This window comes from Sitodiplosis mosellana, unplaced genomic scaffold (assembly GCF_009176505.1).
Source record: "Sitodiplosis mosellana isolate CC-2019 unplaced genomic scaffold, AAFC_SMos_1.0 Smas_scaffold_6166, whole genome shotgun sequence".
Classification (NCBI taxonomy): domain Eukaryota; kingdom Metazoa; phylum Arthropoda; class Insecta; order Diptera; family Cecidomyiidae; genus Sitodiplosis; species Sitodiplosis mosellana.
In genome coordinates, this window is record NW_022601407.1 from 2,659,452 (window position 1) to 2,673,831 (window position 14,380).

The 14,380-nt window shown below is 37.0% G+C and overlaps 1 protein-coding gene across 7 annotated transcripts in view; it reads left to right on the forward strand.

Annotated features, from left to right (window-relative positions):
- LOC129575307 (protein kinase C, brain isozyme) overlaps positions 1 to 14,380 on the forward strand; it is a 93,250-nt gene that overhangs the window by 8,320 nt on the left and 70,550 nt on the right. For 5 of the 7 annotated variants that reach the window (XM_055458613.1, XM_055458615.1, XM_055458611.1 and 2 more), the window contains exon 2: positions 1,373 to 2,216. In XM_055458613.1, coding sequence (XP_055314588.1) covers positions 2,047 to 2,216 — 170 coding nt within the window. In that variant the 5' untranslated portion in view covers positions 1,373 to 2,046. Of the gene's footprint in view, positions 1 to 1,372; positions 2,217 to 14,380 lie in introns of those variants that run through there. The other 2 variants (XM_055458619.1, XM_055458616.1) reach the window with 2 other exon arrangements.

Here is a 14,380-nt window from a genome sequence, read left to right on the forward strand (position 1 = left end):
TTTATGTTATTATTTTTCGCGTAACTGATAAGAGATAACAAGTTAAAGTCTTCGAGAATGTTGTAGAACTCAACCTGTTCTACAACTTTGCTGAAGACAGATATCTCTTATCTCTCATCAGTCCATTAAAAAATTAGATACAAAAAATACGCGTCTTCCGCGTTTTTTGCATATTTCGCGGAACTGATAAGAGATAACGGAATAGTGTTTGTAGAAATATTGTAGAACTTGACATGCTCTATAACTTTGCTCAAGACACAAATCTTTTATCTCTTATCACACTCTAGTTTTCATTCAAAAATGCACTTTGGGCATTCAGGCACCCATTTCACGTATAGCGCATCACACATGCTTATCCACATATGTGATGACGTAGTATGCCTATGTGAGTATGTTAGCGCAATTCATGTAGTCAAAGGTTCAACAAATCGAACCATCTTTGTGTAAATCATTTATGATGAAATATGATAAAGATATAAGTGTTTAAAGTTGGTCTTGGGCTCTCAGTGCCCGATTCACGGTTCTAAGGTTAAAGACGGGAAGAATGAGCGAGTGAAAAAGAGAGGAATGTAGAGTGAGTTTGAATGGGCGAGTGGAAATAGAGATAAAGAATGAGATCGAATGAAAAAAAAAGAGTGCAACAGAAACTCATGCAGAGATAGAGATAGAGAGTGAGTCCAATATGTACAAATAAATCAATTCGAGCGGACACATTAAATAAAAGCGCCTCATTCGGCAAAGTACAAGGCAAGGCAGAAAACACAATTGGAATGACCGATAGTTGTATTATTAAAATGACTGTAATTTCTCGGATTTATAAACATCTCTCTCTCTCTCCCTCTCTCTGTTCTGACACTGGCCACTTTTCGTTTTCAATACCTATTTGCCCGTTCGGTTGTCGAACTATTGTCTGTATTTAAGCGTACATTCAAGCGCTCGTTCGTTTGTTCGCGTTTCACTCGTTTGCCCGGTCCGAGCATTAATTAAAAATTTACGGAGAGTAGCAAGACAGAGAGTGATAGAGAGCATCTTTGTTGATTTATTGGCCGTGGTTCGCATTTGTTGTCTGTTGTATATATTCGGGCTTTTTTGGGTTTTCAATTTTGGTTTGAATCGGTGAGGTCATGTGCATTGTACATTTGTTCATTTATACGGACAACGGCAACAGCAGTAGCAGCCGCCGCCGCAGTAGCAGTAACAGCAAGCACATGAAACAAGTGATGAAAAATTAACAGATTTCTCACACTCATCACGGAAATAAAACAAGATAGAATGAATCGAACAGAACAGACGAGACGGAGAGAAATAAATAAATAACGCACACTACAGACGGAATAAATAAAAATGTGTTGAATATTAATTCTAATTGCAGAGCGCGTGATAACAGCAAGGAACATCAAATAGAATAATAAAAATTAACAACAAAAACATATACACAAGGAATGGAAACATAATTCCAGCCAAAATTTTTCGTTGCCGCTCTTCTCGTCAACTAGAACATCAGCATCGTTAATTCATTAAAAAGCAATAAACATTGATCAAAACAAAACACAACCAAAAAAAAAACAAAAAACTAAAAAAAGAAACAAGAAACAAAAGAAGAAATTACGCATGTTCTTACATCATCAAAAAACAAAATAAATTACCAAAAATTTATAGTAACACATTGTATACAATCAAAGATATATCATACATAATATCGATCCTCAAGCGAATGCCAAAACATACACACATACACACTCACTCACTCACTTCAAAAGCAAATCGATGAGCTAATGCAATTTTACGAGAATTGAAAAGTTTATTTTTTTTCTGTTGTTGTTTTATAAAATGAAGTGAACCGATAAACCGCGGGCTAGAGCGCCAAGTTTTCAACAAGAAACGACAGCGAAAAGCAAATAGAAAACTTGGTCGGGGAAAAATTTGTGTCGATTAAACTTTTTAAGCGAGAGTGAAAGAAAGCGAAGAAAAGGAGTTTTAAATTTTCCCGGACACAAAGGGTCGATCGAAAGAGAGAGAAAGAAAGAGAGAAAAAAAACTATCATCATGGCTGACGATGATATGTCGGAGGAGCAGGAGAACAAAATCAATATAAGACACCGAAACCGAAAAGGTGCACTTAAAAAGAAGAACATCTATAACATCAAGGACCATCGTTTCATTCCTAGATTCTTCAAACAGCCAACATTTTGTTCGCATTGCAAGGATTTTATTTGGTAAGTTTTTCCTCTCTTTTTTGTACATATTCACACGTTCAACGTCTTTTCCCGGGGCCACGAGTCCTTTTTTCCATTCCAATTCAAAACTTATAATTTTAAGCAACCGTCCAAAATGAACTGCATGTGTCTGTGTGAGTGAGTGAGTATGAGAAAAAAGCACGTTTTTTTGTTTTCTTTGAAAACTTTTTCTCATTCACATACGCTCACACTCATACGCCGTTCAACGGAATTTGAACACCCGCGCACCCCATTCCGATGCGACCATCGGGAATGGAATGGAAAGTAAATGAATGACGTCAAATTTATTTGATAACTAATCTAAAAGAGATTTATGAGTTTAACAAAGTGGGCATTACGTGAAGCAACCGAATAGCATTCACCGGATTTGGTTAAAATATACTCGTCGTATCAGTTAAATCACCTACAACCCGATTAATATCGGGTTTTAAGGTCTTTGTTGTTCGCCCGAATAGCGAGCAATTCCATCTCAACTCTCCGTACTCACGATCCGCTCCTCTGTAAATTAAAAGTGTCAATGGTTAATTTTGCTTGCACTAGAGGAGATGAGAAATAAGAGAAAGAGTGGAGAGAGATGAGAAGAAAAATCTCCACAATACTCCATCCCATCCGTTATTTATTCACTCACCTTACTTATTATCCACGCTTAGCCAAAATGAAGTAATGAATGCAGTTTATTTGGATGAAAACACACCACTCATGCTCAACGAACTTTCTACTTAAGCAAGACGAAATGTAGTTAAAATTCGGTCGCATCGAAATTAACTTTATAAAAGCCACTAAATTTTCAAGTAGCAAAACTTTTATTTTGATGTGCTGCCACATAAAATCACAACAAAGTTGTCGGGACTTTGCGAGGAATAATATTTGACGAGAGGGCGCGAAAGAAATGTTGATGAAAGACGAAGTATAATGAAAGAAAGAGAACGAGTAGGAGAAAAGTTGAATGTGGGAGTGAAAGAGAACCAAAGTATACAAGTTTCGCTTACACTCTTACTCTCGACTTGACGATCGCTGCTAATTGTTTTTGTTTTGATTTGATTTAAAGCCATGCTGAGACAAAGCGTCATTCATTGCGTCGAGAAATGTTGCAATGGTAATTGTTTGCACGGCGATTTTCACAAATGGAAATTGTCGCTGCGAATTTAAGTATTTTCGATGATTTTTCTGTTTCTTGTTTTCGTTGGAATTTCTAACCTTTTTATTTGGTTTGTGAGTCTGAAGTTCAGACTCCAAATTATGATTGCATCGAAATTAAATCCTCTGATGAAGTTGATGGCGAATGCGAAATATGCAACTTTGTATCATTTGAGTGGTTTGGAGCGAAAATGTAATACAGAAAAGTTGCACGGAAAAATATCAGATGAAATAGAAAAACTATTGGGTATCAAATAGAGAAGCTATTTGGTGTCAAATAGAGGAGCTATTTGATGTCAAATAGAGGAGCTATTTGGTGTCATATAGGAAAATTTCATATTATTATCAGAGTAATAGGTTTCCACTTCGAATTTTAAGCTAAAAGTCCAAACGATATGTGTTGTTGTGTTAAACGCATTTTTTATTTCAAAGTTCAAAAGGATAAAGTAGAACAAAATTTATGAATATTATAAATAGTACCGCTAAACAGTGACTCAAGATTAACGGTTATTCTGTATCGCATCTGAAGATACAAATCATGCCTTCTTTGGCCATAACGTATATTATTGTTGCTATATTGCATTTTATTTTTATTTTTGGCTTTATAACCATTGTGTGTGTCGTTCGTTTGGTAGCTCTCGAGCCAGAATCTTGGAATTTTACAGCCGGTGCGGATGTTATCCCACAATAAAAATTTACTGTTAACTTAGCAGTCACTGTAACTTAATAGTGAAGTGTCACCGTCACAGTGAGCATTCGAACGAGTATAACGCATACATATGTACACGGAGTAAGCCATTGAACGTGCGTGTTATGTATGCGTAATACTTGTTCGCCGGCTGTAAAATTCCAAGAATTCTGGCTCGAGAGCTACCAAACGAACGACACACACAATGGTTATGAAGCCAAAAATAAAAATAAAATGAAATAAAATGCAATATAGCAACAAAAATATACGTTATGGCCAAAGAAGGCATGATTTGTACCCTTAGATGCGATACAGAATAACCGTTAATCTAGAGTCACTGTTTAGCGGTACTATTTATAATATTCATAAATTTTGTTCTACTTTATCCATTTGAACTTTGAAATAAAAAATGCGTTTAACACAACAATACATATCGTTTGGACTTTTAGCTTAAAATTCGAATTGGAAACCTATTACTCTGATAATAATGTGAAATTTTCCTATATGACACCAAATAACTCCTCTATTTGACACCAAATAGCTCCTCTATTTGACATCAAATAGCTCCTCTATATGACACCAAATAGCTCCTCTATTTGACACCAAATAGCTCTTCTATTCGACACCAAATAGTTTTTCTATTTCATCTGATATTTTTCCGCGCAACTTTTCTGTATTACATTTTCGCTCCAAACCACTCATTTCTTCTTTGTATCAGACTTCATTATCTCTGTATCATTTCTGTTGTATAGATTCCATTATGAGTTAACCCATTGACGACCAAGATTGAACGGATGGGAATTTTGCAATTCCGATTGCAGATTCGTGCTCAGCGACCCCAAAAACCATAATAAAAATGTTATCAAAAATTAATTTTTTTAACTAGAAATATGAAAAAAATGATGGGACATATATGTCCCATTGGTCGGTAACGGTAACTACCTTTGTATGGAAAAAAATATGTCTCCCATAAGAACTACGTGTAAAATCTTTTTCGTTTTTAAAATATTCAGAATTGTTTTGAACCGAAAATGGTTTGAATTGTGCTTTGTTGTGCCCATTTAATCACGAATTTAATGATATTTTTGTAAATTTTTGTGTTTGAACATTCGCGAATAATGGCCAAAATACAGGGAAATACGGGGTATTTATTTACCTTTACCGACCAATGGGACACATATGTCCCATCGCGCTAAACGCAATAAAAAGTGGAAAAAACGTGTTTTCTAAATAAAGTCGATGATTTTTGGAAAGTAATGGACATTTCGCACGTTATTCCAAATTTTCAGCTTTAAAAGTTCCATCGTTAAAATTATATAGCATTTGGCGAAAGTTGAAAAAAAAGTTAAGATTTTTTGACTTTAGAGTGTTCTATCCAATTGCGTTTACAATAAATATCCAATATTATGGTACTTTCTGATAGCTACATTAATTCTCTTTCAAACGAAACCAATTTTACTAAAATTGGTTAAAAAATGTAGTTATTACAGATGAAAAACAAAATGGGACATATGTGTCCCATTGGTCGTCAAAGGGTTAACGTCAGACTCATTTTTTCGTCGCTTCCAAATGCTTAGAATTTTTCAATAAGCAAAATTAAAAGCTGTCGCATAATTAAAACCACCGGAATAAAGTTTGTTGAAAAATTCACGGCGGTTTTTCCCCTCCATGCATGAAATTGATTTAAGCATTCTTTCTTAACCCCCGAACCCCTCATCGTCCCCCCTCTCCTCCACATTCATTCCCACATAGTTTATGATATAAAAACCAACTACTATATATCACTTTGTTTCGAAGTAGAATAGAAGCCACTATATCAATATAATATACCTTGTTGGAGTGCCAGTTGAATGTTATACGTATTGTACGAATTGTAGCGTGTGTACAATCAACAAATTCACATCCATTGGAAAAGAATGCCGAAATAATCGTTGTGTATTGCGTGCCACGTTCGCGAGCTCGTTCTTCATTCTTTTCACATTTATAATCAAATTGTGTATATAATACGATGTGTGTTGATTTTCACAACGATTCTTTGAAGATGTGAATATCGAATAAAGTTCAATTTAAATGGTTGTTCTTTTCCGTTTGATCCGAGTGCGTCTCGACGTGTATTTCTATTGAAAACGATTTCGTTCGCATTAAGAATGGCAAAATGTTGATATAATGTGTTCTGCACTGCACGTTTCCATTGGGAAAACGGAATGAGTGGGTGAAACAGAGAGCGAGAGAGAGATTCGTACAGTTACCATGGAATGACAAAATTGTTTAGACGACATGAGATCACATTCCGCCGTTGAAATGGGCGCGAATGCGGTAGCGCATCTCTCCAACAAAATGTGCCGTTTGCATCTACACTCTAACATTGAGTGTAGGCATTTTGCAAGCACCTGATTTAGTATATTTATAGATCACATCAAAGCCGACTTTATTTTCCGTTCTTCATGATAATTTTTTTTCCTGCTGTGCTGCTGCTGTTACTCTCTGTGCAAATGAATATTAAATGAAATTTAAAAAAAAAATTACACATGCATACACTATAAATTCCAATACTTGTAAACTCTGTTTAATTAAATATGGCAAATGTGCTGTGCGCGGCAGCGGCGGCAGTGATACGCGCGCGAGAGTCAAGGGAGAAGAAACATAAATCGACAAATGTTATCGTTCTGGATAGACGGATAGAGAGAAGAATGGCATAGTTGATTCGCCTTTTTGCTGCCAACAACGACGACAACGACAAGGAATTAAAAAAGAGAGGAAAAAATGCAATTAAATTTTCTGGGACGTGGTATTATGAGTGAAAGGAGTGAGCAACAGCAAAACTGAGAGCTTCAGCAAATGAGGTAGCGGCATCGTGCGCGGAATAAATCATATTTGTGCCGCTAATAGTTGCCAAACACACAGCGGCAGCAAAACGTAGTTTTTTTTTATTGTTTGAACCATTCCGAAGAAGGTATTACGTTCTTTAAGTTCTTTCTTTCTTTCTTTGCCATTTTCTTGTCGTTCTCTCTCTCTCTCTCTCTTTCTCTTCCCCGCTCCCCTCCTCTCTCTTACTTATTTGAAATATATGCGTTTGGGAGAAGTTGCGTAGGAATATTGAAATTAAACGAAATGCTCTTCCGTGCAAAGAAATTTTTTGTGCAATTTGCGAATGCTTTTGAATTTGCTTCGCCAAGCAACCTCCCTTCCACCCTCCACCTCAATCGTCTAATGTTTTAAGTGAGTGGCTAAGCGATATAAATCCAATGGGGCAAACGTTCGTTCGTACACCCACTCTCTAACACTCTTTGCTTTTGCCAAAAGGAAAAACAACGACTCTCGATGGAATGAGGCGGCGCCATCATCTTAACTTATATACAGTATTTATGCTTGCTTAGTGCTCAAGCACTGTATTTACATTTTAAAAATAAAAAGAAAAGAGAAACGACAAACACACAAACACACATTCATACACATGAAAAAACACCTCTCAGGCTCAGACAAAGTATTGCTTAAAGGTAAAACGCCAACAGTCACAGCATCTGTGGTATACAATTTGCTTGTCGCATAATAGAAGAAAGAGACAGTGGGTGGGTAAGTACGCGCATCTCGCGCGTATTTGAATGTTGGCTAATGTACAAAATTCAAACACATGCGTTTTTGTGTGTAATATTAGCCTCATTTAATATTTAGGAAACGTAACGATGGGTACATGTAAATGTATTTCTTTTTGGACATTTCAACAGCAGAGAAAAGACGAAAAAACGCAGCAAGCGAAAGAAACAAAAAAAGAAACATGTAAGAACAAGAGCAAGTGTACGAAAGACAAAAAAAGACCCAGAGAGTGTGAGTTGAAACCCAGCTTCCAAAATTTACTCCGTGTACAAATGCCATTGCTCAGCGCTCATCGCAATTCTCTCCGGTAGAGCAAGATGCTGAAATTAAATAAACATAGAAACACACTTATGACTAACGGTTCGCATCACAAACACCGTATTTTTTATACTTTTGCTTGCTCACGCTCACTATGTGTGTGTGTGTGTGTGTGTTTGTGTACGTACATTTTCGGGCATCAAATCTCAAAATCCCAAGATTAGGAATGGAAGTGGCATTCAAAATGTATGTCATGTTTGTGATGCGTCCTTTCTTATTTTATCATTCCCATTGGACGTCTGTCATTGTTATATGCCAATTTTATCGCTCGCTCTGTCTTTCTCTCGCTCTCTTTCTTCCGTTGGGTATTCTTCTGCCGTCGCCACCGACGATGCTACGCGACATGAATCAATTCGCCAACTATTTCAGCGCACATAAATCGTCATATGCTTTTGTGTGTATGTATTTAAAGAAAAAAATAAAGTAACACAACAACGAGATACAATGTGATTTACTAATTTTAATGACATGTTCCTCGTTTCGTAAAAATACCGACAGACGACGATGACGATGATGATGATGGCTATATATAACAAGGAAGATGAGGAGATGGGTAGAGACTCAGACGAAAGTTTCTTTTCCCGCTATTTGATCAATTTTTAAAATAGTGGATTTTTTCCCTCCTTCGTTGACTTTTCATTCAACTCGAATTTGTTTTGTTCATTGTTGACTTTTTCTACCGTTTTCACTCAACATTGGGCCACTTCCTTAAACTGAATTCATCAAATTAGATCATCAGTCGAACGAAAAAGTTTGCCCAGAGTTGTTGGAGCAAGAAAAAAAGGCTGACGCGCACAAGAGCTCAACTCAAACTAATTGAAATAAATTAGGAAATGAACATAACACATCTACTTATTAAACCGATTTTACACTCATTCACCCGACTAAATAACCAAGACAAATGTGCGTCTTGTTGGTGTTTCTCTTTCTCTTTCTCTGTCGGTTTCAATTGCAAACTCTTTGAACTGAATTTGTTCATAGACAGAGCTTTAGTCATTGTTTTCGTGTGTGCCAAAGGTAGAGAACGATAGCGAGAGATAAAACGTACAAACACAGTATAGTCACACGCTACGCCTGGCTTTCTACCCATTTCCTATATTTGACGTGTCGGTGTCGGTTTTCAGACCGCCTCAAATTATTTATTCCTTTTCAAACACACACGCACACACACCACACACCAGAAAACGAAACTCTTCGACCTTTAAGCACTACTAAGAGTGTATGATTGCTCAAAGAAACACAAATCTCAATGGAATCGTAGTTAACATAGATTAATATAATCTAACGGAAAAGAGCGGTTATAAATTTTGACACATTATCGCTGTTCGGTGCGCGTGAACGCACGCGGGCGCTAACTTTGAGACTCATCCAGTGCGAAGCATTCAAGTGTGTATGATTTTTGTTATCAAGCAAGAATGAAGAGAAGTAGATATGCGAAAGCAACAGCAAAAAAGTGATTCTGAAAATATTGAGGCGTTTAGTGTTTTTGTTGTGTGCTATTTATTATTTCTAGAGATTGTTGGCGTGCGCGTACGCCCGCAGAAGAGAGTGTTTCTTGCGAGCGCGTTGCTTGCATTCAAATTAAAATTGAAACGCGCGCCTCGGTCGACAGCGAAAAAGCGAGCCAGAGCAAGTTTTTATCAATTACTTTTTCCTACAAAATAATAACATATAAAAGACAATTTGATGATGCTGTTCAAGACAGTGGCATGTCTTAAAATTTTTTTTGAGCGATGAGTTGAAGGAGAGCGCGCAGCACACACACCGAGCCAGAAGAGAACGCATCCCTTTTTGGTGAATATCAGAAGACAAGAAAATGCTATGGACACACGATGAAAACAAACATTTGATGGCCCGAAACGAACAATGCTCTCTTGTTGTCTTCTTCTTTGCCTCTCTCTCTTTCTCCTGCATTCTCAATCACTTTCATTCTTTTGCTCTATTTTTATCACTTTCTGTGCATTCTTTTTGTTTAAGCACACATTTGCACACAAAAAAAAAGAAGCAGCAGAAACATTCTCTCGTTGGGTAAATGTTAGATTTTACGAGCGAGCGAGCACAGCGCCGTGAAGTTTTTATGTGCGCTCGCCTGCAATTAACGGAAATTGTAAATCCACTCATTTGAAACGAAGGATGAACGAAAAATATTATCAAAACCGTATAGATATACAATTTCCTAGGAAAAGATGTTTTATCCATTTCCGAGAAGAGAGAAGCAAAAGAAAAAACAAAGACAAGAAGAAGCGAATGAAGAAAATGTAGGAGAAGAAGGACAGTGAAGAAAAAACGGATCCATTAAAACGCTTGACGTTGGCAACTATGATGCAAACTGCGTAACTGTTCTTCATTCAGCGCTGCGTTTCAGCGAAAGCTTTTTTTTCTCTCTGTATATGTATATATAGATAAATATGTGGAATAGTTTGAGCTGTTAAATGTACATTTCTCGAGATCGGTTGGCTTCAGCAATTTGCGCAAACACTCAGGCACACCAGATAACACACAATCATTTTCATTAAAGATAAGTTTCAAACACGTAGTGGAATTATTTTTTTTTCTTTCGTTCTTCCTCTTCTCTTCACTCCTCACTTGCAACACAAGCGGCATAGATTTATATATAGTTCGGTGTTTATTCAGTGTATGCGTTGGACTATTTCATTTTTCATTCGTTATCACCTTAACCATCCATCTTTCCGTAAAGCTTTGCCTCCAGTTGCACAAATCGATGCAGATCAAAGTTGTTTTAACCATTTATAACTGTAGAAGTAGAAGAGGAAGAAATATACGCAAATGATGAGAAAACGAACGAATGATGCAGACGAGATGTAGAGAAGACGAAAAAGAAACGTGATCTCAAAAGACTGCCATTGCTCGTGGATAAGTTTTGATATCGAATATTGGTAGCCGTTTTTCTCTCGACGAACATCGTCGTCGTCGTCGTCGTCGTCCTTCTCGTCGTTGTTGTTGTTATTATCGTCAACGAATTAAAATGGCGATCCGCCATAAGTCAATTCCATTTCGAACTGTTCCATTTCGGAAGAAATCCAATAAAGTTCCGGTTAATCGACGGCAAGCTAATGGTACGGAGGAGGACAAGCCACCAAAAGAGAGAGAAAAAAGAGAGAGAGAGAGAGAGAGAGAGAGAAAGAGCGAAAGCAGATTTCAAAATGAGAATGAAATGTTGATTGATTTCAATGCTCTGAATAACGAATCTGCAAAAATATGTTTTAACATAATTCGACATACAACGAGAGGAATTTCATGTATACCCAATACCCCTCAGTAAGAACAACAACATCAACAACAACGGCAACAGCCATTCAATAGAAAACTTTTTCCACGAGTCAAACGATATGTAATGTATAATTCGTTTTGCGTTCATTTCTAACGCGAGCGGTAAATATTTTCCTGTTTTAATCTTGATTTATATAATCACACAATCCAGTGCGAATATGAAGCGGGTGTATTCATGGGCCAAAATTACCTCCACCCCCTCCCTCTCTCTCCAAAACCGTATCTTCCTATGAAATTTGCGCCTTTTTTCGCCACATTCTATCCCCATCCGCTCACTCACTGGTTCCTCTTTCAATGCTGCTTTTGCCATACTTTGACATAAGCACATTTATAACCAAGGATTTCCAGACTTTTGCGTCGTACACGAAAATATTGCCTCCACTCATATATGCTCAACATGATTTGTTTCTGCATAAAAAATAACCATTTTTTTGTGTGCACATCATACAATATTTTCCATAGCAAAAAAGCACACACACACACACATACATCGAGTGAGGCGAAACGAACAACACAATTGAATTAATAAGTTTTAGTGTCCGAACACTTTGTTTCGATTCTCATGTTCACTTCGACATGACGAAGTTAAAAAGATACATTTCCGTTTTCCTATTTTGATACACTAAGCCTTCGGACGTGCCGTTTTCACATTGATTCTAGCTATAATATTCGTTTACTTGGAATCAAGACTCTCTCTCTGTATCTCTCATCGGCACAATATTTGTTTCGATTTCGGCAAAAAGTCACAGAAAACTAACAAACGATGCCGATTGTGGTGTGATTTCCAGAGTAGTAAAGAGAGTGAGAAAAAACACCGAAAGAGAAATAGAAAGCCAAAAAAAGTGCTGTCGAATAAGCAACAAAACATCAAGAATCATATTGATGGATTACATCTCACTATTACTTCGATTTGCCACACACACCAATTCAATACATACATGAGCTTATGTAGTGTATTTTGGTTCGGTTTTTCGTTCGATGCTATCAACGGGGTAACAAAAAAAGTTCGAGTGATTGAACTGTTTTTCGTAACCCATAACACAGCATATTTCCATCGGTGATAATTCAATCGACGCAGGGCACTATGAGGCTGAACATGAATGAAAACCCATTGTTTTGCCATCGCGCGCGCACACACAAACGCCGTGCACAAACTGGTGCTTCATTTCACGCTGTTGTTTGATGAATTCAATTGCGTCGGCAGTCGATTTTGTTGTTGTTGTTGTTGTTCGCTTTACTGTTCAATATTCATGACAACGGTGAGAATTGAGCATATGGAATATGCTAATCAAATAACAGATTAATACTTGCTCATACACGCTTCAAACCCATCGAATGAATGGGAGACATTTCGAAGACGGGAAATGGACTCAATGTGTCCGATGAGTTATTTGCCGTTGAAAAATGGCACACATCCATTTTTTATATATATTTTTTCTTTCGTTTTAGTTTTTAATTTAATCAGTTATTCATTCCATTGATGGTCTGTCATCCGTTCGTTGACTACATTTTAACGATGATTTTTTTTCCTGTTCGCGGTGTACATTTTCCGTGGTTGTCACTGAAAAATAAACAAACCACACACGAAAGGGATATTAATTTTTGTGTGTGTATGGCGTCGATTATTTTCAAATTAGGCACAGGTTTACTAGGAATTTTTTTGCCATTTTCTATTTTGGAAAATTTACAGGCATGAAAAATATGGGTGGGCATATTTGAAAAACAATTCTCTTTTTCTTCAGCCGGATTGGGAAATTATTTGCAATTTCCGGTCTATTTTCTGTGATGAATTTTCAATTCACGTCGTCGATATTTATTAGATTGAGAATTGGGAATTCTTTGAGATTCAGTCTCGAATCGCATTCCTTTCTATTGATGTTCTGAGCAAGCTTCAAAGCGCATACAAATTTCGATTCAATTACTCTTTCTCAGTATAGATGTGTCTTTTGATTGCTTACTTTTTCTATACTCTTTTTTCCCTCGCTTTACTGGTGAGCTCAGCACAGCAATCGGTTGCTAAGATCATTCAAAAGATACTTTTCTTATTAGCATCACTCAATATGTTTGCGTGTGTGTGTGTTTTTTGTTGTTGTTGATCACTGACATAAGCTTGCTGCTACTGCTGCTTTTGTATACACTGAGAAAAGGGTGGAAGGAAATATTCCATCCATGCGTTGTAAATGTTGTCATTGCAGACGATTTTGCGAATTGTCCAACCATGGTTGGAATATTGACAGCATTCCCGCTCTTGTCAAATTCCAACCATGGTTGGACAATTCACAAAATCGTCTGCAATGACAACATTTACAATGCATGGATGGAATATTTTATTCCAGCCTTTTCTCAGTGTATATATTTATTTCGGGCCAATCGCATAAAATGGGAAGCATATTGCTAGAATTGAGAAACATTGCCATAGAATATGTTGTGTGTTTAGTCTCACAAATCATTGAGAGAGAGAGAGAGAGAGAGAGAGAGAGAGAGAGAGAGAGAGAGAGAGAGAGAGAGAGAGAGAGAGAGAGAGAGAGAGAGAGAGAGAGAGAGAGAGAGAGAGGAAGAGCAAGTTTGAGTTCAAAAGGAATTAGTACTTTTGCGAGAGAAAGAGGAGCCAAAAAAGCATAAGAGATACAGAAACAGAGATACGTGTTCCGAATATCATTTATCTGTCAAATATTCAGTTGAGTGACACATAAGTTGCTGCGAAAACTCATAAAAATTAGCAAAATTCACATTGCATCGAACAAAAGCCACATCGTCGAAAAAAAGTAGTTTTCTCGTTTTATGACGTTTGAACGCGCAATGCACATTGTATCTCTCTCACTCTCTCTTTCTATTTATTTTGGGTAACACGGATTTTTTATTGCTGTCGTTTCGAAGAAGGAAAAAAAGTAAACGAGCGATCAGAGTAAATGAGAATGAACGATCAAATTCCTCCCATTAACACCTAGACGAGCTTCTATGGAACCAACTTTATTATCACGCATTACGATTCAAACACAATTTTTTTATTATTATGGTATATATGCAAACGGTACAGTCACTGAGTTTCGATTGTACTCATTTCGCTACTCTTCTCATTTCTCGTATGTGAATGCTAATTTTCCGATTTTCTGTG